Here is a 24491-nt window from a genome sequence, read left to right as displayed (position 1 = left end):
AAATATCAACTTGTCTTTTTGCCAAAGGAGATGGTAGCCCTCGTTCCCTCAGCCTCTCTGATGTCGAAAGCCCTGGTAATGGCCTTCTGAACCAGAGAAACTTGGGCACGAGTGTCTAAAATGTCAATTAGTTTTCTTTGGGCTTCCCCCAAAAAGTAGTGGTGACACAGATGAAAAGTTCATAGTTCTACAGTAAATTATTTGTCATCTTGTGCATCCATCAACTATGGCCTCTATAGTGAGACGTTGAGGTGAGAGACAAGGAGCAACAAAAAATGGAGTAATGTTTGCAATCTGTTTTAATTCCATAATGTGATATATTTCAGATAGATAGATAGATAGATAGATAGATAGATAGATAGATTTTGTTAATAAAAGGTTATAGTAAAAACTAAGATTGGTATAAAAGATTTCCATTTTAAATAAATCTTATCCATTTTATAATTATTTTTTCCTGAAAAAAAAAAAACGTATCACAGGTTCCAAAAAATATTAAGTAGCACAACTGTTTCCAACATTCGTAATAAATCAGCATATTCAAATTATTTCTGAAGGATCATATTGCACTGATGGCTGATGACAATTCAGATGTGCATCACATAAATAAATTATATTTTAACATATATGTAAATAGAAAACAATTATTTTAAATTGTAATAATATTTAGCATTTTTCATTAAATAAATGCAGCCTTGATAAGCATAAGAGAGTTCTTTCAAAAACATGTAAAATCTTACTAATATCAAAGTTATTAACGGAAGTGTATAAACCTAATTGTGGCAAAACGTATTGCATTTTGATGGAACATTACACACACAAATTAGGACCAAAGTAAACAGATCAATGATTTCATGTTGAGTTCAAGTAGCCTAATTCAAGAAAATCAACATAGGAAACAGCACAGCAAAGATAAAAAAAGCTCTCCCTCCATTATGAACACATCAGGTAGCTATGCTTTTTAAAACATCCTTATCTGTTCTTGATTTTTAAACAGTTAAGTGAGAGGAAAACATTATGCGAATCAGCTCTGCAAATCTTAAACCTCTAATGACTCTCTAAGGTTTAATTTGCTCATTGATTTCTTTAACAGCCAGACGTGGAGATTGATTGCTAAGGTTCACATGCACCCTTTTTTTAGATAAAGATTTTTTTTTTCTGTCCTGTTATACTAGTTAAAAACAAGCTGTAGAAAATGTACCAAATCCATTGAGTAGCCTACTGCTCTTGACTGCTCATGGGTGACGAGGGGTGTGGTCGGGGGGGGACATGACCCCCACTATCTGAGGGCTGTCCCCCCCTAGAAATATGATTAAAAACTTCGCTGTGTATTATAAATAACAATATTTTATACTTTAAATAACTTTGTTCATAGTAAAATAACACAAATGGGGCAAAAAAAAGCTCCCCCTCTCTTGCCTAACAGTGCTTTGGTCCAAATGCCTGATTTCCTCTTTTACATCAAGCCAAGTCCATGATTTTCCTGTGGGTTGAAGCGCCCCAAATGTGATATTTAGTTCCTGGAATGAGAATTTTACCAGACCACCAATAAACTTGTATTTTACCCCCAGAAATTTTTTTTTTACCAGAGTAAAAATAGTAACATCTACAACGGACACTACCGCTATCGCGGTGCAACCACAACAGTATGAAATTTTCTAATTTGGCACGGTCTCCCTGCTACAGTACATTAAAAGTAGTAAGGCTTTCCTCTGTATATACATATACTTAGTACAATTTGTACAATTTGAGCTGTATTATTTGTGTCCCCTTCAAAAATTGCTCTTGAGAAATTTTGTGTTTTTTTTATTGTCCCCTCCTACTGTTAGATGAAATTTATGCCCCTGCATGTCGCTAATGATCTCTGCTGCTAAGGAAAGCAATGTGTGCCATTTCTCTGTTCCAATAACTAGTCAGCAGGAGATGGGTGACTTGCCTTTAGTCACAGGATGGAACATGTTTACTGCCCCAATAGGACACTATTATATAAAATTGATGACTGTGTAAACAGTTTGGTATGCCCCATTGCTGTTGCACATCTCTTCTTGTTAAAGCATCAACGCAAAGCAGTAGAACAGTGGGAAACTGATTTATCATGTGTTACTTGCTAATGATACAAGCAAACTTTGAGACAGATGACCCTGATGTTGCCTTTCTCTCATACCTAATTTAGCGTGAAGGTTAAGATACATTCAGTGTTTGGCTTCTTTGAACATAGATTGGGAATTCTATTTTTAGTCTCCAACACTAAAATCTTTTTTTACTGTTACTGTTCCTTGCGTATGTCAGGCGTATGCTGATTAGTTCAGCTCTGATAAGTGGATCTCATTGATTTCCATTCATTTAAAACACTTTTTCCACTTCCCCCTCACTTCCATTTTGGCTAAAAACAGGGTACTTAATAGCTTGAAACCACTCAGCACATCTATCCATCCCCATCACAATCATGAATCGTTTTTCCTTGATGATAAAGATGAAGCTGTGGATAATGGATCTGCGCACCCACTCTGTCAATTGCAAACCTGTGCTCTCTACGGTGAATGCTAAAACTGACCTCAAATGTTGTCTGTCTGTGTTCTGTCTGTATCTCTCCACAGGGCCCTTACTCTGGGAAGGGCGCCTGTCATGTTTTCTTATCCATGCTTCTGTTCTCCTGCTGCTCAGCAAGGGGGAACGGCTGTGCCCTGTGCATTGCCGCTGCGAAGGCAAGATTGTTTACTGCGAATCAGGCGCCTTTCAAGATGTCCCGGAGAACATCTCTCTAGGGTGCCAGGGTCTGTCCCTGCGGTACAACAGCCTCCTTTTGTTGCTACCTTACCAGTTTGCTCACCTCAACCAGCTGGTCTGGCTCTACCTTGACCACAATTCCATCAATGTAGTGGATAGACTGGCTTTCCAAGGACTTCGTAGGCTAAAGGAACTAATCTTAAGCTCTAACAAGATTGTGCAGTTGCAAAACGGCACCTTTGAGACTGTCCCTAACCTTCGCAACCTTGACCTCTCCTACAACCAGCTGCAGGACTTGATGCCGGGGCATTTTTATGGACTACGCAAACTTCAGAATCTTCACCTCCGATCAAATAACATCAATACCATCCCTGTCCGTACTTTTATGGAATGTCGAAGCCTGGAGTTTCTAGATCTGGGTTATAATCGCCTAAGGACTATAACTCGTACAACCTTTCTGGGACTGCTCAGGCTGACAGAACTTCACCTTGAGCACAATCAATTTTCTAGGATTAACTTTTTCCTATTTCCACGCCTCTTAAATCTGCAGGCACTTTATCTGCAATGGAATCGCATACGGACGGTCGTTCAAGGTTCGCCTTGGACTTGGCACACTTTACAGAAATTGGATCTATCAGGCAATGAGATTCAAGTTTTGGATCCTGCTATTTTTAGGTGTTTGCCCAACTTGCATATGCTCAGTCTGGAGTCTAACAAGATCAGCAACGTGTCCCAGGAAGTCGTTTCATCGTGGATCTCCATTAGCACTATCAACCTGGCAGGAAATATATGGGACTGTAGCTCTAGTATTTGTCCCCTGGTGTCTTGGCTGAGGAATTTCAGGGGAACTAGAGATGCCAGCATTATTTGCAGCACTCCCAAATCCCTTCAGGGGGAAAGAGTCATGGATGCAGTGAGGAACAACTCAGTGTGTGAGGAGATATTCACTGTGGAACCGACCACAGAATTAAATCTTCTTCTGACTACTACGACAACTCTTTGGCCAACCCAAATAACCACTACAACCCCACACACCACAACTAGACAGCTTTCTCAAGTTACCCACATACAAAGACTCACCCCAAAGGTTTTATTTCCTGTTCAGTCCAACAATGAATTCCTACAACCCCTAACGGTAACAACTACCAGCCTACCCTTCACCCCCGAACCCGAGTTTGAGCATATGACCTTCCACAAGATCATCGCCGGCAGCGTTGCCCTATTTCTCTCAGTGTCTTTAATCCTGTTGGTGATTTATGTGTCATGGCGACGATACCCTAACAGCATGAGGCAACTCCAGCAGCACTCTATTCGACACAAGCGCAGGAAAAAGACTCAAGAGCCTGAGCACAACATCAACACTCAACTGCAAGAGTATTATCTAAGCTACAACCATGCCAATGCTGAGACCATGGACTCTTTGGTTAACGGGGCGTGCACCTGCACCATCTCGGGCTCCAGAGAGTGTGAGGTATGACCTACCACTAAAAAAAGGAATTCTCTGCACCAGGGAGTCAGAGGTAAACTTTTTAAGAGCTTGAATGCCCGTAAACCTTCTCGCTGTCATTCCTCTGAACCACATCTTTGAAATGCTCAAATTTAATTGCATGAGTAGAGAAATAGATTATATAAAAGAAAAAAATTCTCCCATTAGTCACTCACCTAGTCATTCCAAACATGCTGTTAATTGTTTTCTGTAGGAAAAATCTCTAAAGGAGAAATGTGAAGATTCTTCACAAAAAGACTTTGTAATACAATGATAGTTCAGTGACCACATCCATCAAGTTGTAAAAAGGACAACCTTTCCCCCTCATGAAATTAACATAACTTAATTTCACTCATGCACTATATTCCAAATCTTCTTTTGCATTAACTTGAGGAGAATACAAGTCGTATGATTTTTTATAGTTTTCTTATTTTTGGAGCTTGACAAACATGGTCACATTGAATTGTCAATGGAAAAAATAAAAAGAGTCTCCTTTCATGTTCTACAGGACAATTAACAGCATACAAGTTTACAAAGAGTAAATAACAACATAATTGACAATGTTGGCCAGTGCACGAATTAAGCTTGAATTAAGAATTCTGCTACCTTGGTTCACACTGATAAGTAATGCCTAAGAGTTGTGAAAAAGTACATCCTTTAACCCATCATAGTATTATATTTGATTATACAACCCTTAAGTGCTTTGCAACCAGCTCTAAAAATTTTCACTTGATAGTCTCCCTCAATTAAACTTAATTCATAGTTAACAATCCTAGCAGAGTAGTGTCATCTGTATTTGCCTTACAGAAACAAAGCCTTCATGACACTAAACAACACTCACAGTGATGTTATTGTGAGTCATTATAAGCCTTGTGTTTATCTTCGGACGAGAAGGAACTGAAATAGTGACAGTAATTATGTACTTAAATTATGGAGCTTTATTGTACAAAGCATTATTTATTTATTTATAAAAAAAATTTATCTAGATGCATTTTGCTGCATGACTACGTGCCCTTTACAAGTACCAGATGTTGGAAATCAATGTACATATTCATGTTTTCCAGCACATTCAATTATTGCCTAGTCTTTTAACTCCTGCTTGGGGGTGCTACATTGTTCCTTTTGATTACATCTTTGTTATAACGGGTCATCACATCTTCAGTTTTGACATTTAATGAGTCATTTTTGCATCTTAATATTTATCTTTCTTTCTCGTGTTTGGGTTGAATTTACTCCTGATTTTTGGGTGATGCAGAAAAATTAAAGGAACCTTAATAAAAGCTTTTACAAACCTCACCAGACAATGCATGACATTTTTGATGGGGAGGACACATGCCTTAATTGTACCCAGTCTGGCTTTCTGTCCCATCCCAATAGAAAATCATAGCAATAGTGGGTCACATGGGATGAGATGTGAGGATGGAGATATCTATCAAATCTATCAAATCCAAATGTATTTTTCAGGCTGAAATACCTTTCTGCATGCATTACATTGGTTTACATTATATTGAAATGGTCACAGCAAGCAGGGGGAAAAGGCAAATTAGGCCTATCAATTGAACATGATTATTTAGTATAATTATTATTTTTTTTAAATGTGATGCAGTTTATAATGCACTTTAATATTTACGTAAACTCCATAATTAGACATTTTCAAACCAATATGAAAATTCAAGCATAAAGTATCCATTAAAGTTTAAGTCTGCTAAAAACACTGCGAAACAGAATGAAACCAAATGCAGATGCGAAATACAATACAACAGCCAAATGTGTACAAAGACCAATAAATAAACAAACAAAATACTGTATGTCAATGCGAATGAATGTATCCCACATAAAAAGCTATGTAGAGTCCATTGTAAAATGAATTCAACTTTAGGTCAGTTATATCATTTATGTCCATATAACTGAACATCAGTACATATGCATTTAACAATATATAGGCTTCTAAAGCTACATTTTGTCTTTTAAATGCTTTGAAGAGCAATTTTTTTTTAAATTTTTTATTTGATAACTTTTCAACAGATATTTGCAATCAATTCTGATTAATTTGATATTAATTAGCATAATTAATTTAATTTAATCAATTTGCATGAAAATTGTTTCACAACCATAATCAAATGTAACTAACCACATAATCATGCACAGTTAGTGCAGAGCAATAAACAGGCTTATTAAAAGGAAGAGGAAAAAAACTTTCCATCCAATCACAATTTCATTAGTATATTATGTTATTAGCCAAATTACGCTGATGCCAATATGGGAATATGCATGAATAAACATACACAAAACTATACAAGATAAATGTCTGCTGTAAGAATAAAACCATTGCATTTAAAAAAGACATTTACACTAACCAAAACAGTAAATCGTCCTATTCCTATCCTATTCTTGATGTCCAATGCATGAGAGTCACTGCCTTAAAACGTGTCACCATAATGATGAAAGTGACGCTACTGGCTTCTCTCCAAGTGCTGATGTGTGACATTCAGAGAATGTCACATTTTACTGTGCTTGATAGTTTCATAAAGATGTCAATCATTTTCCCACCAGTCTCGAAAGCTCCCAATTTATAGAAATATACTGTGTGGCATATGCTCATATGCATCCTGCTGAAGGCATTTATATTAGCTTATATTACCCCCCAGAGACCAATAAACTACATGATTCATATCTCCATCCACCCATACAAAAAACTGGTCTAAAACACTTCTGTTGTTGTTGTTGTTTTTTTAGGAGGCTCGAGTATTTTAGGATCAGTACTGTAATTGTTCTGAAACTGATTTGTAACACCATCCGCAGAATAAATTTTGCGGTTGCATAAACATCATATTCACATGCTGTTCATGCACTAATTTCTCAGTCGATCTCCCTCCCGTGCAGTTGACAGTTCCCAATACAAAACCAGCTGTCATTGTTTTATGTTTTGGTTCATTAGGACAACCTGGTGGAACATGCATCTTGAATTTGAAAGGCATAAACACTATGTGTCAGGCTCTGCTTTAACCTGTACTTCAGTAGAGTGACTAACTTTTTCAATCTTCTGGTGACCCTAATGATATAGATTGTTTTCCTGTCTATGGCATTTCCACCTCGGCTTCACACTTCTATTCATGAAATTGATTCTTTTTTTTTTTTTTCATTATCCCTGCTGAAGTTTCCTAAGTGGAAACTTGCTTGTTTGGTTCTGCTTCTGATAAGAATACTTTGCCTCCAGAACCATGAAGTAAAATACATTTGGAGTCGCAAGTTTGACCTTGCTTTTTTTTTGACAAAATGCATTGTATACATGCAGCAGGTTGTCACAACATGACGTTTCTAGAAAAAATCTCAGTTTTTCTCTGATTAAATCTCACAAAGGCAGTAAAGAACGTCAGAGTAAAATAAAAATAAAAAATAAATCATATTTTGCATAAAGAAAGTTAAGCACATTTTAGAACCATTTGCATTGTGAACTTTATTTGTTTGTAAATGAATTGCATTTATACAGTACATTCACCATAAATTGTAAGGTAGACACATGCATTTTCTGTAAAGCTGCATTAAAACAATGCATATTGTGATTTGAACATTCTCATTCCCATAATGCATTGTTTATTTTCTATTTATTATTATTATTATTATTATTTTATTAAAGGCAGTACAAAAATGTACATAAACTTAGAACCCACAAATAAAATGTAATAAGATCATTTTCTTCATGCAAAAATGAAATTTCTCTTTATATGTATATTTTCGATTTAAAATACTGGCAAATATTGCTCAGAACTAGGAATCTTTGTGAACAGGCCTACAGTATTTCAATTGTGATTGTGACTTATGCTGATCATTTAGGCAACAACAGTATCAGTTAAGTGATAGCTCCATCACTTCCTGCAACAAAACAGGCCTAACAATAATTGTTCTAAATTTGCATTCCAAATTAAAATGCACACATGCAGCTCTTCCCAGGAGTAAGCCAAGGACAGTGTTTACACAGGCATCACGTTTATTAGCAATCTTAAAACAGGCTAAATGGATGAGATAAATAGGCAAAGTGTATTAATAGACAGCAGTTGGCACATTTTTCAGAGCCTGCAGCATTTTCTGAGGGAGGGTGTTTTGTGTCAGGAGTCTGCAGACTGACAGATCAGAGCGAAGATGCTAATATTACTTTAATGTGCATTACATGGGAAATGGATTCCACTGCAGAGTGAAGGCATTTGTTTCATGAGCTGTGAATAATCAAATTAGATAGATCAATGTAAATAAAAAGTGTTTCTGTATCATATTTCATATTTTAAAAGGAATTACTGTAAAATCTGCAGTCGGGTTAGGTGACTCATAACTGTCATATCAAATGTGTAGCATTCTGAGGAATATTAGGTGTCTTCACTTCATGATACTGCGTATCGTGTGTGAGAAGAATAAAACATTACAGATGATCCTTCACTGTACTTCCCTCCTCCCTCTTGAGTCTCACACTCTTTCGGAGAATCTTACAACCCTTGTGTTTAATTGGATCAAAAGCAACGTTAAAGTCAATATGAAATCCAACCTGACTCCACTGGATGTTATAAAATCTAATATGACTCAAAAAATTATTAACTGTTACTTTTTTATTTATTTATTTTAAGTTTAGGCTGCATTTATATGATCAAAAATACTTTAAAAACAGTAAACATTGTTACAATAAAAATAAAAAAAATATTTTTGAATGTATTTAAAAATGTATTTATTCAACCAAATTGTAGTAACGCAACACTTTACATTCTCAGTAAAGATAACAGCATTGCAACAATGGGAAAAGTAATTAATTAGATTACTCCATTACTGAAAATTAAACTCCGTTAGTAACACCGTTATACTTAAACGCCGTTACTCCTAACACTGGTCAGAAGCATCTTGCCACTCACATTCCGGGCAGGCTCAATCGTGCAGCCAACTAGCTCTCACGGCAGCAGTCTCGCCCCAGGGAATGGAGAATCCACCCCCAGTCGGTTCAGCTGATTTGGGAATGCTTCGGAGATACTCAGGTAGACCTCTTTGCCTCACCAGAAAATTCCCACTGCCAGTTGTTTTACTCCCTGACTGAGGGCAAGTATGCGTTTCCCCCAGTGAGCCTTCTTGCACAGACGTTGTCGGGACGGGAGGCATTTTCAGTTGACGAAGCGTGCCTGGAATTCGGGCCGGCTAACTCTCACGTTATCTTGAGACCCCAGCCTGGGTACGTGCCCAAAGTTCCCACCACTCCTTTTAGGGATCAGGTGGTGAACTTGCAAGCACTGCCCCTGGAGGAGGCAGACCCAACCCTGGCGCAGCTCTGTCCAGTACGTGCGCTCCGCACCTATGTGGACAGAACTCAGTGCCTTAGGACCTCAGACCAGCTCTTTGTCTGTTACGGAGGCCAGCAGAAGGGAAAAGCTGTCTCCAAGCAGAGTTTACCCCACTGGATAGTGGAAGCTATTGTCCTGGCTTATCAGGCCCAAGACCTGCCATGCCCCTAGGGGTGAGAGCTCACTCAACTAGGAGTGTAGCTTCCTCCTGGGCGCTGGCGCATGACGCCTCACTAACAGACATCTGTAGAGCAGCGGGCTGGGCGACACCTAACACATTTGCAAGATTTTATAATCTCCGTGTAGAGCCTGTGTCCTCCCGGGTACTCGCCCCTTCGGGCCAGTAAGGACCTGCTCGGTGTCAATTCGCTTGCTGCGCCATTCCACTCCACGGACTGGATGCTTGCGCTATTCCCCTCAGATGAGTTCCTCAGTCAGAACCCTGGGTTCCTCCAGCACTGTTGATGTCCAGCACTTGTGTACATGTCCCTTGGTCAGCCATGTGTGGGACTAGGTGCCTCCATGTGTTGTGATTCCCCTTTTCTGGGCAATCCCAAGTGTGTATGTCCACAGTGAGTCTCTTCGCAGCATGTGTCTTTCCCTTGGCAAGCCCCTTGCCAGCTCTGTCGTTGAAACTTCCACCCTGCGGGCTGGGTACCTCAGAGTTTTTATGTATCTCCACCTTGGTGGATACCTGCCTTCTGTAAGTCCTCCCACGGGCAGGCAGCCTGCTAGCATACGTCCATCTGGAATATGCTACCCAGTATATTCTGTGTCAGCTATAGGCCCTCGTGCTGGCCTCACCACCGGGTGCTATCACTCACACGGGTCACTGGAAGACAGCCATGTGGCGTTTTGTAAGGGACCCCATTCGTAAAGTCGAACGTGACCGACTGAAAGGGAACGTCTTAGTTACGTATGTAACCCTCGTTCCCTGAAGGAGGGAACGGAGACGTTACGTCCCCTTGCCACATCGCTGTTCCGCTGAATGGCCGGGTCACTGCCTCGGCTCTTCAGCGAAGACTTGAATGCAAGCTGTTCGCGCTGCTCCTTATATACCCGCTCTGCAGGGCGGAGCTCGTGATGCAAATTCCGCAGACCAAGGTACTTTGTGTACTATTGGCTCGTTTTGTACCACTCTAAGGTGATTGGGCTCTCGGGTGAGATCCCATTCGTAACATCTCCGTTACCTCCTTCAGGGAACGAGGGTTACATTACGTCATTTACCTCAAAAAAATTTTTTTTTTTTAATTAAATGATCGGTTACTATAAACTCAAGTCGTTAGTCAGCTAGAAAAATGAACCTTATGGAGGTTCTAGGGAGGTTTATATATATATATAAAAATGGACTCTAGAAAGAAGTTAGTAATTTAGTAAGTTAGTACTACAACTTAATTATTATTAATATTAATTGAGTGTAATTTAAGTGTTTGTATACAAATCAGTCAAATTTATCCATCAATATTATAGCAATGAAAAACACCAGGGTAAGTAAATTATTATTTCATATTCATATTTGGGTGAACTATACCATTAAGATACTTTTTTTCTGAAAAATGCATCAAAATTAAGCAAGTTTATACTTAAAACAAGAAAAAAAATATCTGCTAGTGGAGTCAGAAAAAATTATCTTGTTTTCCCTTATTATTATTAATAAAAAGAAAAATAGAAAATATAATTTTCTTCTTGATTTAAGCATAAACCTGCTTTATTCTGATACTTTAATATCTAAAGTCATTTTTCTGCTCAATGCATCATTATTTAAGATATTCAAGAATGTTTAGATACTTGTACTGGAATACATGATCAAAATTTCATTTTTTGCAATGTGGTGCACATGCCTTGCTTTACCAAACAGGAGTGCTTTTGTTATTTACCCACTGTAGCTCTCGCTTCTCCTGTCCTACTGACATAATGCAACTATTTCTGTTTTTCCTCCTCCATTTTCCTCTATCAGTTAAAGATAGACAGTTAACGGCCTGACGGCTGAAAGTAACTGCCTTCTCAAGCTGCAGCATATGCGCATATGCATGCACACACACACACACAAACAAACACTCACAGTGTGACAGCAAAGGTGTAGAGCTGAAGGGACGTTTGAGCTCAGGGGGTCAGAGGAAGTCCTCCCTTTATTAGAGATCCATTGGCACAATCACTTCATTACTGCCCTTGCATTCTCCTCTCTCTCTCTCTCTCTCTCTCTCTCTCTCTCTCTCTCTCTCTCTCAACACTCTTTAAGGAGTGAGAAAGGAAATTAAAGTGAGCAGAGAAGCATAGAGCACAATCCATCTTGGATTAAAGGTGCAGATTAAAAACAAACTGTGCAGCAAGATGTTAAGGCTATTTATATCACTCCGTGCTTAGACTTCATAAAAGGAAGGAAGAATTTGCCTGAACCTTTGACCCAGTGGCTAATTAAACAGAATGGTAATTCTCATATTTTCAGCTCTTCTCTTTTAGAGGGAAGTCGGAAGTGGGAAGTCGTGGCCTAATGGTTAAAGAGTCGGACTCCCAATCGAAAGGTTGTGAGTTCGAGTCCCGGGCCGGCAGGAATTGTGGGTGGGGGTAGTGCATGTACAGTTCTCTCTCCACCTTCAATACCACGACTTAGGTGCCCTTGAGCAAGGCATTGAACCCCCAACTGCTCCCCGGGCGCCGCAGCATAAATGGCTGCCCACTGCTCCGGGTGTGTGCTCACAGTGTGTGTGTGTGTTCACTGCTCTGTGTGTGTGCACTTCGGATGGGTTAAATGCAGAGCACAAATTCTGAGTATGGGTCACCATACTTGGCTGAATGTCACTTCACTTTCACTTCACTTTAGTTTTCTTTCTTCTTTTGAACACTTCTTTTGGAAAACCTGTTTCTGAATTTTCCTTAATAAAAGAGTACAGGGATGGATGCTTATCAGAAAAAGGTTTTAAAAAATACCATAAAGCCATTTAATTTGGCAACACATTATATTCCAAGTCATTTGAACTCTTATAACAGCTTGGTGGGGCTTCCATGATGCTTTCACTGTCATTTTGAAGTTCAGCAGCCCTAAAGTGTCCATATTCACTTTAATTTGCATGAAAAAGCCAAGCTAGGACAAAGTGCATTTGTTTTCCACGGATGAAATAAGTATTTTATGATCAAATGTTAGCTGAATATGCAGACCTAAAATACATTACCCAGTTGGCCTACAACAAAACCTACCAAAATGGCAGTGTATAAGAGCACATTATGTTGAAAACTTTGACTGTAAAACATTAAACCTACCTTGCGGATCAGTTTGTTGAGTGAATGAATAAGGTCATATAATGTTGCTTATATATACACCAAAAAAAAAAATAGTTGTAGATACGCATTATAATAGAAGAAACTAAACCAAAGAGAATACTAATGACTTTAATGGTGACTTGAAACAATATAATCAAATGTAAAATATAATCAAAAACACAACAGAGCGATAAAACAGCTGTTAATTCTGAATAATAAATATAAATCATCGCAAGTGGCCATGCATTAACCAAAAACACAAAATATTCAAGTGCATCTTCATTGATCAAACTGAGCATGCTCAGAAGCATATTAGTTGGACCTTCACCACCAAACTTGACAAAGTTCTTGCCATTTAATATTTTAGGTTGTTCTTACTCAATGGCCTAAAAATTTACTTTATGTGTTGACAGCTTTTTCTACTTTCAGTAGTTCAATCACCCCAGTTTTTCTAACAAAATGGAAGTTAGATTTATTTATTTACAGTTCAATTTGACCTTTCAAGTAATATTAATTTTCATCAGCTGAATACAAAAGAAGATATTTTAAAGAATTTTGGTAACCAAACAGTACCCCTGTCCCTGCATGGTTACCAGCATTCTTCAAAATACCTTCTTTTGTGTTACAGGTTTAACATATTTAAATTTTTGGCTGAACTATCCCTTGAAAAGTGGTTGACAATGCCAAAATCTTACAATTAACTAATGCGTTATATATATATATAAATAAGCCTGTAGTTTTTGCCTAACATATTCTTGCCAAAAACACGCAACGCCACATACTGTATTAAAGTCTTACTCATTGTTAATAGGCAGTATGCACTGAATACTGCACAGTATGCAGCATGCATTCACTTCCACATATAGCCTGCTTCCAAATCCAAGCAGCATTGAAGAAACAGAATCAGAGTCTAATCAGCAAGTAAAAGAGGAGTCTTTCCTGCAGAGAGCTTTGAATATACATCTTAAAAAAGATAAAATTCTCTCTCAGTTATCAGCATGCCTGCAATTGTGAAACTTATTTAACTTGATTTCGCTTATTCACAGCTAACAAGCTGTTCCAAATTGTGTCCTCTTTCATAATGTACAATAGGGCACTTAAAAGCACAGTTATACTTTTTCTTGAAATCTACTCTCTGAGAATGTCACAGTAGCCTGAAGACATTGCCATCCCTCCCTGCAGATGTTTGTCTTTTTTTTCTGCTATCATCAACATTTGACATAAAAAGTCACTCTCCTAGTAATAGAGACAATTATACAGATCCAAACCCTACAACCACTCTGGGTGTGCATTTTCATAGTGGCTTCACAGCCGTCAAAAAGAAAATTGTTGCATGACCTACATGCTCATTTCACTCCGCAGTTCTCCCCATTCCCATGTTACCTGATGGAAGTATGAGTGAATACTGTGGGTGGGTGTATAAACGCCGTGTACACATATACGCAAACACCTCTGGGATCTGATTCAAATTGGAATAATGTAAAAATAAACTAGGTACAAATGAGGTCTGATTGCACTTGCATTTTTTTCTTGTCACACTCTGTCATTGGAATTCCTCTGCCATTCCTTCCCAAAGGAAATGAAAGGAATTTCAATCGTTACACATCTCTTTACATGTTCTACATCTGTCAGGCACTATAGACCCTAAAATCACCATAGAAGTAGTCAATATGAATTGTCATATGGCTCCACCCTTGAATCTGGGTAAAAAATACAGGCTTAATGAAAGTTTTAGAGGGAAGATTATTATTAGTATTTTCTTTGCACAAGTTATCATTGGAATTAATAAGACTTGGAATATAGTCCATGAAAGTAAATTAAGAGCATGAAAAAGCCATATCTGTGTGTGTGTGTGTGTGTGTGTGTGTGTGTGTGTGTGTGTGTGTGTGTGTGTGTGTGTGTGTGTGTGTGTCATATTAATATCACTAATTCTCCCCAATTGCATATTGTTGCTCATTTTGGGCCTTTGAATGAAATTAAGGTGTTTTTTTCCTTCTCAAGTATGAGCTCCATAGACTCCTATATCATACTATAGAAGCCATAAAATCCTGATGTATCAAATATGATACTCAACAAAAACACATATTTCAGATTTTCTCCTAGGTGACAATGATACTAAAATAGAGAGCAAACTAAGATGTTTGCTGAAGTCTCCTGTCTAAATTTTACTTGATTTTTCCCCCTCTATGATTAAGTTGCACGGCTATTGTAAGTATAAAGTGCTTCCACTGTGGCAGAAAACACAACTAAATTTGGCCACTCCATGTCATATAACTGTCACAAACAACAACAATACAGAATACAAAATCTCTCTCCTCTAGAGTTTCACAACAGATTTCAACATATGCCTCAAATGGCTCAGATTTACCTAGAAAAATTCTGCAGTCAAGTCAGAGATCTCAATATGAGTTCAAATGTTTCTCACGAGAACCAATGATCTAAGCTGCTATCCACATTCAATTGCTCAATACTGTTACTGTATTTCAACTAGGGCTGGGACAACGCGTCGAGGTCATCGATGACGTCGACGCAAAATATGCGCATCGATTCGTCGACCTGTTTTTATTTCTCTAAAAACGTTTGCAAAACGTTTACCTTATGTGCGCTGAATATACGCGATGGCCGGATCAACATTCTGTCCAACGTTATATAACCAATCCAGGGTTTTTTTTTTGCATTGATCTTTTTTTTGGCGGCTGTCAAAGCCTTATTTGATCGGTGAGTGACAGTGACAGAGCGCGTACGAGAGAGAGCCCCGGCTGCGCGCGCCCTCACAGTCTTCAAACAACACGAGCGCTTCTTGCTCTCTGCCTCCCTTGTGCATATTAATCAAAATCATTAGACACGATAGAAAAAGGGCGGAACGCCAAAGTTTCACGCGCGCTCGCGCACTCACAGTCTTCAAACTACACGAGCGCTTCTTGCTCTCTCCCTCCCTTGCAGAGGTGGAAAGAGTACAAAAATATTCTACTCAAGTAAAAGTACCATTACATTAATGAAATTTTACTTAAGTACAAGTAAAAGTACCAGTCTAAAAATCTACTCAAGTAAAAGTAAAAAGTAGCTCATTTAAAATTTACTCAGAGTAAAAATTACTTAGTTACATTTTAACAGTGGGAGGGAGTCAAAAATGGGACAGGCCAAGGGTGTCAAACTCAGTTTCCTGAGGGCCACAGTCCTGCACAGTTTAGATTTAACCCTAATTAAACACACCTGATCCAGCTAATCTAATCATTTAGGTTTATTTGAAAACTACATGATATGTGTGCTGGAGCAGTGTTAGAACTAAACTCTGCAGGGCTATGGCCCTGCAGGAACTGAGTTTGACACCCCTGGGATAGGTCTATTAATCTCAAACTAGTTGTTTTTATTATTTAGAATAATAAAACATTTGGGCTGTTACCAGGCAAATCAGTATCAACAAACTCATCTTTTAATGCAGAGGAAATGCAGAAGATTCATTGGAAGTGGCATTTAGATGTATTACACTGTTTAGTGCAGGACAAGAATGCATTTAACCTGCAGTTACCAATGCATGAATAATGTTTTGATATACAAGACATAAAATGTTGAATACTCATTTGAAATGATAAGAAATTAATTATTTAAAAAAAATCAAAAGATACTTTAAGTGTGAAATTAAAATGGCCAGTATGTGTCAGCAAGTCACTGTTAATAAGTGAGTCATTGCGATTGAACCGAATCATTTAAACAGTTGATTCATTCAGGAACGAAACACTGTCACGTTGCTCAGAGACGCAAAACTGTGCTTTGGTGGCTGTGTTTGGAATTATTTTCTGTTGTAGAAATAGAGCTAAAAAAGGCAATATGGTGTCTAAAACGCAAGTCTCTTAATTAACTTGTTTACTGAACTGTTATATATATGTATGTATATATTCATGATGATTTTTGGAGGAAAAGATGGCATTCTTTGTGTGATTTTAATTTAACATATGAAATTATATAAATATGTTAATTTTCTGCCCCTATATCTTCAATTTTGTGATCATTCTAAATGGATTTTAAATGGAGACTGAATCACACAGTGAAAGAACGCACTATAAATGCGCGCGCACATCATTAAAACAAAAATAGCACACTCCTCACCACTGTCTTTTTGGCTAATTTGTCCAAAACCTCTTGCTAAAATGTCAAAGCTTCATTTTAACCACCAATGCAACGATGCAATTATTTAGCTTACCTCTACATTCTTGCGAAGGGTTGATGTCTTGTCGAGATTTTATAAGCTGCTAGTTTGGTCTTCCTAGGCAAGTACAGCTTACACTGCATAATATAGCATACATATGGCCAGGGGTTCACTTCATTTCCTTCGAGTACAACTTCAGAATATGACGGGGTTTCGTTTTCAGCGGTGTCTGCACCACTAACGCCTGTTTTGTCCGTCTGCATCTTTCTTGTGATTTTAGCGCCAGTTTGCCCTCCTGCCCATTATTTACTGCCGTAGTTTCCAGGGAGCGATTTATTTTTTTTATTTTTTATTTTTTTTACTCCGTAATTAATGTGTTTTAAAATGTAGCGAAGTACAATACTTCAATCAAAATATACTTAAGTAAAAGTAAAATTACAGATTTAAAAAATTACTTTAAAAAGTACAACGTTACAGTAACGCGAGTAAATGTAATTCGTTACTTTCCACCTCTGCTCCCTTGTGCATATTAACCAAAATCATTAGACACGATAGAAAAAGGGCAGAACGCCAAAGTTTCACGTGGAGCATTCGGAGATTTTTTTTTTCTCCATGACAGGCTGCTGGCCACTGTTAATTTTTTTTTTTTTTGTAAAAACACTCTCTGTATTAGCTTAAAGCCCTCAAGTTTACATTTACATACTGTATTCTTTCAATTGCTCTAAACAAGTATTTTGGGTGACCTTTTTTATTGAACGCTAGACATCAAGTTGTTGTTATTTTCATCTGAAAGAACTTCTTTTTTCAGTAAGCTAGGCCCTATGTGTTCAGTAAGCTTGTTTCAGTAAGCTATGTGTTTTCAAGGTTTCAAGGTTTTATTGAATGCTATCTCTATACAAGTGCAAAGTAATGCATCCTTAGTCAGTCTTTTATTTTGTAATTTTAAGAGCAATAGACTTATATTGCAATGTTAAAGAATTGATGTTTTTTTCATTCAGATATGTAAATCAACATGTATAAATTGTTAGTAGTCAATTAATGGGGAGATAATCGAAATCAAATCGGTCTGAAAAATTAATCATTAGATTAATCGATGCATCGAAAAAATAATCGCTAGATTAATTGTTTAAAAAATAATCGTTTATCCCAGCCCTAATTTCAACTATTGACTCGTTTATGAGTACTTTTATTTTCCCTAAGGGATTTTAGCAGAAACATCTGAAGCATGTTGATACATCTAATCACCAATATTTACACATTACAAAATATTTCATAAGACTCCTGAGCTATGAAAGCAATAACCTTCATTTTTGTGTCTCTCTACTGTTAGATTCACTCCAGCCGTCTGCCACATTATATGAAATGTGTTTCAACCTGGCGAAGTGTTGATGTTGACGTTTTTATTTGTCATCATAACAATTTATGTGGCCCATCAGTTAATTTGCATCTCTGCATGACTCATGATTCTATAGTACAGTACAGGCGGAGAGGTGGAGTGGCCATCAAGATTTATATGCTTGCACATTTATGTGTTTGGCTGGCTTCTCTTAGAGCTGCTGTCCTCTTTTCACAATCCACAGCAATTCAGGGCTGATAAATCAAGGCCAAGTTTGCATACAAACACATGCACATGTTAACACACATGAGTGCAGACGTGCTGAAAGGGCAGTTAGGCGGTTTATAATGATCCAGAGATAGTATTATGGTAATAAGTGTTATTTTGTACAGAAATGAACACCTCTGATGGATAGGCTCATTTAGTGTCTCTGAGGAAGACTAATCAATGATAAGGTGAGCGCTATCCATTCTCCATCTGGAAAACTCCATTACAGGACTGATGAGGTGCATATTAAAAAGCCATTAGAGAAGCATCTCCCACCGTGGTGAAAAGAGTCCTCTGGTTAGCGGTTATTTGAGATCTGAGTGATTTATAACAATTAAAGAAATCTCAAAACTCAAGATCAAACGAAAACACAACTGGAGTTGAGGTTTACCAATAAACACACATACTCTGACACACTGCAATGCTGGACAATCAAAGTTTGAATCTGGCTCAAAACATTTAGTTCCCCTATTAACCTCCCCATCACATCCTGAGTAAAAAAAGAACTAACAACAAGCTATAATGACAGCTAGCTAGAACGATGAGTTGATAATTAGCTAGAACAAAAGCTAGAACAAGAGCAAGAATGATAATTAGCTAGAACTATCCCTGATAGCAAATGTACAGAGATTATGAGATCTATATGAGATATATTTAGGACATCTATTTGACGTCTGCGTTTACATCTGCAAGGCGTATTTTTTAGAGTGTTTGCTAATCTGCAATACGTCTATAGGACGTTTCCTTTCAGATGTCAAATAGACGTTTAGAAAATGTCTTTATGATTTAAAATGTACTGTATGAAAAACAGACATCTTAAAGGACGTCTATCAGATTTTTTTACACAACAGATGCTTTCCAGATGGAGGTAAATAACTAGCTACAGTGATAGCTAGAAGGACAGCTAGCTGCAATGATAGCTATATAAATGGCTAGCCAGAACAATAGTTAACTAGAATGAGAGCTATAATGACAGCTAGCTACAAAAATAGATCAGTAGATAGATAGCTAAAACAACAGCTAGAACTATAACTAGCTAGAATTACAACTAGCTAGAATGTTACCTAGCTAGAACAATAGCTAACTAAAACAATAGCAAGAGTGATTGCTAATTAGAACAATAGACAGATACATATTATCCTTTTCAGACAAATTGCAAATAGACATGCCATTCACATAGTGCATATTGAAGTGGAAAGCTATTGTACTTAGCATACACTGTGGTGTACACAATGGTAGGTGGAGAGAAAAAAAAGTTTTTTCAGTAACTCAAGGTCAGTTATTTTCACTTAGTGTGAATAGATACTGCCTTTTCTAATTTGCTTGATCATGTCAACATGTTCTCCTCATTATGCATTTATGTTTCCTGCCCACAGCCATTTCTAGTGTAAAAATATTAACCAAATAGGCAATTCAAAGTCATGCACTAGCTATACTCACCTTACAAGTACGCCTTCCTCTCCATGTTCAATCTGAATTCTACTCTGTCCACTTTGCGAGACATGAAATATGATTTATTTATAAGCTCAATAATTACATCTCTCTTTGGAGCACTGCTATTGAAAGATTAGACCCCTACTGTTTTTGTGTCTTCACAGAGAATGAATATCATAAATTCAACTAACACTGCAAAATAAAAACAGCATGTAAACTCCTCCGTTTGGCACATAATTACACAAAAAATATTGTTGGCTGGATGAAAGGACATTTTTAAACCAGAGAACAAAGTGTATTCACATTTCTGAGAAGATGCAGAGAATGTAGATGATTTGCATGCATGCGGTAACTCACATTTAATGCAAAATGGAAATGCATGTGCAGCTTCTTTACCAGAAGGGATCAATTTCATCAGTTTTAAACATGAAGAGCTGTTCACAGCGCAGGTTACTCTCGTCATGAAGATGAGCGAGTGCGAAATGTGTGTATGCGCACTGAGTGAACCGTTCGTCTCACAAACACACCGTCTAGAAGTTAATTGGAAAATGACATGCCTTTTAAAAATGTTTCTGGCTGCAGTAAGAAAGATACCGAAAATATAGTTGTGACAGTTAATTGATTCTTCAACCGGAGTCAAAGACAGCTTAGCTCGATTAAAAGCAGAGCATTGTTTGCACAAGAAACATCATCTTGGGAACGCTATCAAATTAAACACATTTGAAAGCTAATTTGTTTGAATGCATTGAGTCTGGGTGTAAACAATATGCTTAGTGCATTCCAATTGTGCTGGAAAAGTGCACGACACAATGCTGCATTTGTCATGTAAATCTAATGCATTCTTAATTATTTTCACAGAATGCATACATGTATCCCAGATCACTTCCAGGGGCCTGGATGGGAGACATATCTACAATTCACTGAGGGGCCCGTGAGAAAATGCACCACTGCCCATTATGATTTGCAGAGGCTCAGATAAAGCTTTTCCTGGATTTTGCTTCAGCACTGAGAATTTTCCAACACAAAAGGAGAAAGAATTAGGCTGAATGGGCGGCACACATACTCAACCCTTCATTTTGGACTCTTTTAAAAGTGGAGCAAGCGGATACGGCATCAATTTGACACCCTGTCTTCAAGTCGATCCAGTTTGGTAGTCGCTTCGATCAACAATAAATATCCCCCACGACTGGGCTTGCAAGGATGCAAGGCAAATCTCTCCATAATGAACCAGCAAAATGTTTCTCAGCGCTGCCATTGTTGCTGTATGATAGCTACTACCTCCTCTCCCCCATGGAATCAACGTGTACGGTCCGAATTCCCATCCAATTCATCCCTTTTGTGTTGTGTAGTGATGTGACAAACTATTCATGCTGAAACATCAGAAATGTCTCTCGTGATCAGTGGACGGTAATTGCTCAATTGAGCACAACCCACAAGGAGGTTTCTGAGGACTACATAACAACAGAAGATATTTTTGACTGCTGTGAAAACATCGTGAAGAAAAGCCTGTTTGGACTGTAACCTCACCATGAGTATCCACTGGGATTTGATTTCAGCCCTGCCTGAACTTGGACACACCACGGGAGAGTTGAATTGTGGCTATCGTACAGTATGTGTGTTGTGAATGTGTTTTTTGTTCTCTGTTTAAAGCTGAAATTTCCACTTTCCCTGGATTTTTTAGGAGTCCTTTCTCTTTGTTCACAGAGAAAAGTCAGCTGACAATTTTTGTATGGGCAACAAATTATCTGAATGTGATGAATCAAAGAGAGATCGTCTTTTAAAACACTTCATGTTTTTGAACCACTTGCATCTGGATAGATCATACTGGACATTTTCTCTCAATACCATGAATACTTTGTGCTGGCAGGGCATTAAGCAGTTCTCAGCTATTGGGTTGTAGGTCTGTTCTGATCATTGTTGTAGACAAATAATAAAACGCAGATAACCATATAATCATTCATTTTTGAGAACAAAATAAATGCTTTTGTTTTTGCCATCAAAGATGTGTGGAATCCAACTCCAAATCCAACAGTATTTTGGCACAAATTCATACACTAGACAGAATGAGAATCCAAAAATGGAGTGTCTGCATGACATAATCCTCAAAAACCATAAACAAACTACTAAAATATGACCCACACTATGCTAAATACAGGTTCACAGGGTTTGTGTTGCTTTTTATGGTGAAATACTGGCTGTTGAGGGCATCATACTTCAGAAATCAAAATAGCATTTGTCATATTAATAATTTAATAATTTTTGGGCCTTAGCATTTCTTGGAAATGTTACTACATTGTAATGTTTGAATTTGGGGACATTTTTACTTACTTTTTGTACTACAGTATAAACAATTTGGGTATCATGTCGGGTCACCACTTAATTTCCAATATAAAAACTGGGTCCTATTGAGAACCACTGACTTAATACCATAACACATTCATCTCATTAGTATTTTCTATATCTGCATTATGAGGAGATTTACAGTACACTACCGTTCAAATGTTTTGGATCAGGGTTTTTTTCTCCAGCATTTTATATTGATTTCTGAAAGATACTGATGCTGAAAATTCAGCTTTACCAGCATGATAATTAATTCCATATAAAACAGCTAAATTTAATTCTAATAATATTGCTATTTTTACTGTATTTTGATCAAATAAATGCAGCTTTGGTGAGATTAAGAAACTATTTTTAAAAAACTTTTTTTTTTAAATCGTACTGACCCCAAACTTCTAAACGTTAATGTGTATCTGGTACATCTGAAACAAGTGTGTATGTGCAACAGGAGGACAAACCAATGTATCAATGTAGCTAACGGCAACCAGAACATCAATTAATGAATGCAAATGGAGAGAAAGTCCTGGGAAAGATTATGCACACGCAATGCCATCTGTCCAAAAGTGTCCAAAAGCCCAAAATCATAACAAATCATTATAATTACACCCATCATAATTGGTTAACATAGCTGTGTCTTTAGCAAGTAACAAGTTGAACGAGAACGAAACCTGCCAAAGCAGAACAAATGTTTACTGCTATTAAGGTTATTGGCTAAAGAGAGCTGGATTTGAGTTGGGGGTAACACTCTTAAAAATAAAAGTTATTTATTGGCATGGAAGGGTCAATGAAGAACCTTAAACATCCTTGGAACTTTTCCACTGCATAAATTCTTTATTGTGAAATAATGTTCTTTAGAATATTAATATTTTAATACTGAGGGGAAAATGGTTCTTTTATGAACTGTTCCCTTAAAGGTTTTTTGGAGAACCCAAAATTTTTCTTCTAAGACATCACTGCAAGAAGAAAAAAAAACTTTTGAAGTCTTTATTTTTAAGTGTAGAACCTTTCCATTCCATAAAGTGTCTTTATAGTAAAAAGTTTATTTAGATTTTTTAAATGTTCTTCACATTATGAAAAAATAATTAAGAACTGTTCCTTTTGGGGAACCAAAAAAGGTTCTTTAAATAGCATTGCTACAAAAACCTCCTTTTGGAAGCTTTATTATTAAGAGTGTAACTGGATCGTTTTGCTGAAAATGTGATGCTTGCATATGCAAAACTGACCAGCGAGGCTGTGTACTAAATGGTTTTAGTACATTGCTATGGTGTTCTGAGATATTGCCCCATGTTGTAAAGGCAAACATGCATGTCTCCATGATATTTTGATCTCTAGATTAAAGGCTTAGGTCTTTTCTTCAGTATCTGAGGGATTCTTTTGCCTGTTTGATCACCTGCCAGGCAGAAATCATAAGTCAGATAACATAGAAAAGTAACAGCACGTCTCTCCTCAACAAGCCACGTGGTTTGTGGTATCTCATGTTCAACGTACAAGCGCTGCAGATGAGCGCTGCTTTAGACACACTAAAGCAGCTCTTAATTCTGAGCCATAGCGATAGTTGTGTTTTCCTGTGCAGACTCCACTGAGAAAAGATGTAAAACACACCACTGAATTGTGAGCCATCATGTGTCCTTAGTGAGAAATGGCCACCCTTAAAGTCTTACGTTATCAGATCCTCTTAGGGAGAACTGCCAAGAACATACAATCTATCAATGTCACTGGGTTGGTCTGAGTGTGGGGGTTCCTGGGCAATTTACTTAGTAACATTTCACATCCTCTTGAAGAGCAAGCCAAATGTACAGTGACCTCAGATTAGGAGAATGGTTCTCACCTGATTTATTGTTTTTTTTTTACTTTTTTTTTTAAAAATCCTTTAGTCAGAGGTATAATAAAAAGAACTAAAAAGGACGTCTCTGTTGCTTAATCATGCCTCTCAGTCTAAAGCATGATGAAGAGTCTTTATACCTCCCACGAAATGATTGGACTCCTTCATGGTCTGATTAAAATGATATTTCCCATAGTTATCTGAGGCTTTTCGATATGCTCAACGTGACTGAACATTTCTGTTACCCATTCAATTCTCAGAATGCACAATGACCTTGGGTATCTAAAGCAGAACTAGACTGATGTTGAAAACACAAATGATGCAATTTGCTTCTCTATGAGACCTTTATTAGCTGAACATGTTCA

At 37.6% G+C, this 24491-nt stretch overlaps 1 protein-coding gene across 3 annotated transcripts in view; it reads left to right on the top strand.

The window, feature by feature from the left end:
* The window catches only part of lrrtm4l2 (leucine rich repeat transmembrane neuronal 4 like 2), a 29889-nt gene extending 6656 nt beyond the window's left edge, over positions 1–23233 (top strand). Inside the window, exons 2-4 of one of the 3 annotated variants that reach the window (XR_009425380.1) lie at positions 2595–4195; positions 20826–21677; positions 21733–23233. Coding sequence is in view for 2 of the 3 variants with exons in the window: in XM_059523327.1 (XP_059379310.1) it covers positions 2595–4195; positions 20826–20891 (1667 nt within the window). In the remaining variant the exon portion in view is untranslated. Of the gene's footprint in view, positions 1–2594; positions 4245–20825 lie in introns of all 3 variants that reach the window. The other 2 variants (XM_059523327.1, XM_059523328.1) reach the window with 2 other exon arrangements.
* The last annotated feature ends 1258 nt before the right edge of the window (positions 23234–24491 follow it).

This window comes from Carassius carassius, chromosome 34 (assembly GCF_963082965.1).
Source record: "Carassius carassius chromosome 34, fCarCar2.1, whole genome shotgun sequence".
Taxonomy (NCBI): Eukaryota; Metazoa; Chordata; class Actinopteri; order Cypriniformes; family Cyprinidae; genus Carassius; species Carassius carassius.
The sequence above is the reverse complement of the archived record's forward strand: the minus strand, read 5'-3'. Positions and strand labels throughout refer to the sequence as shown.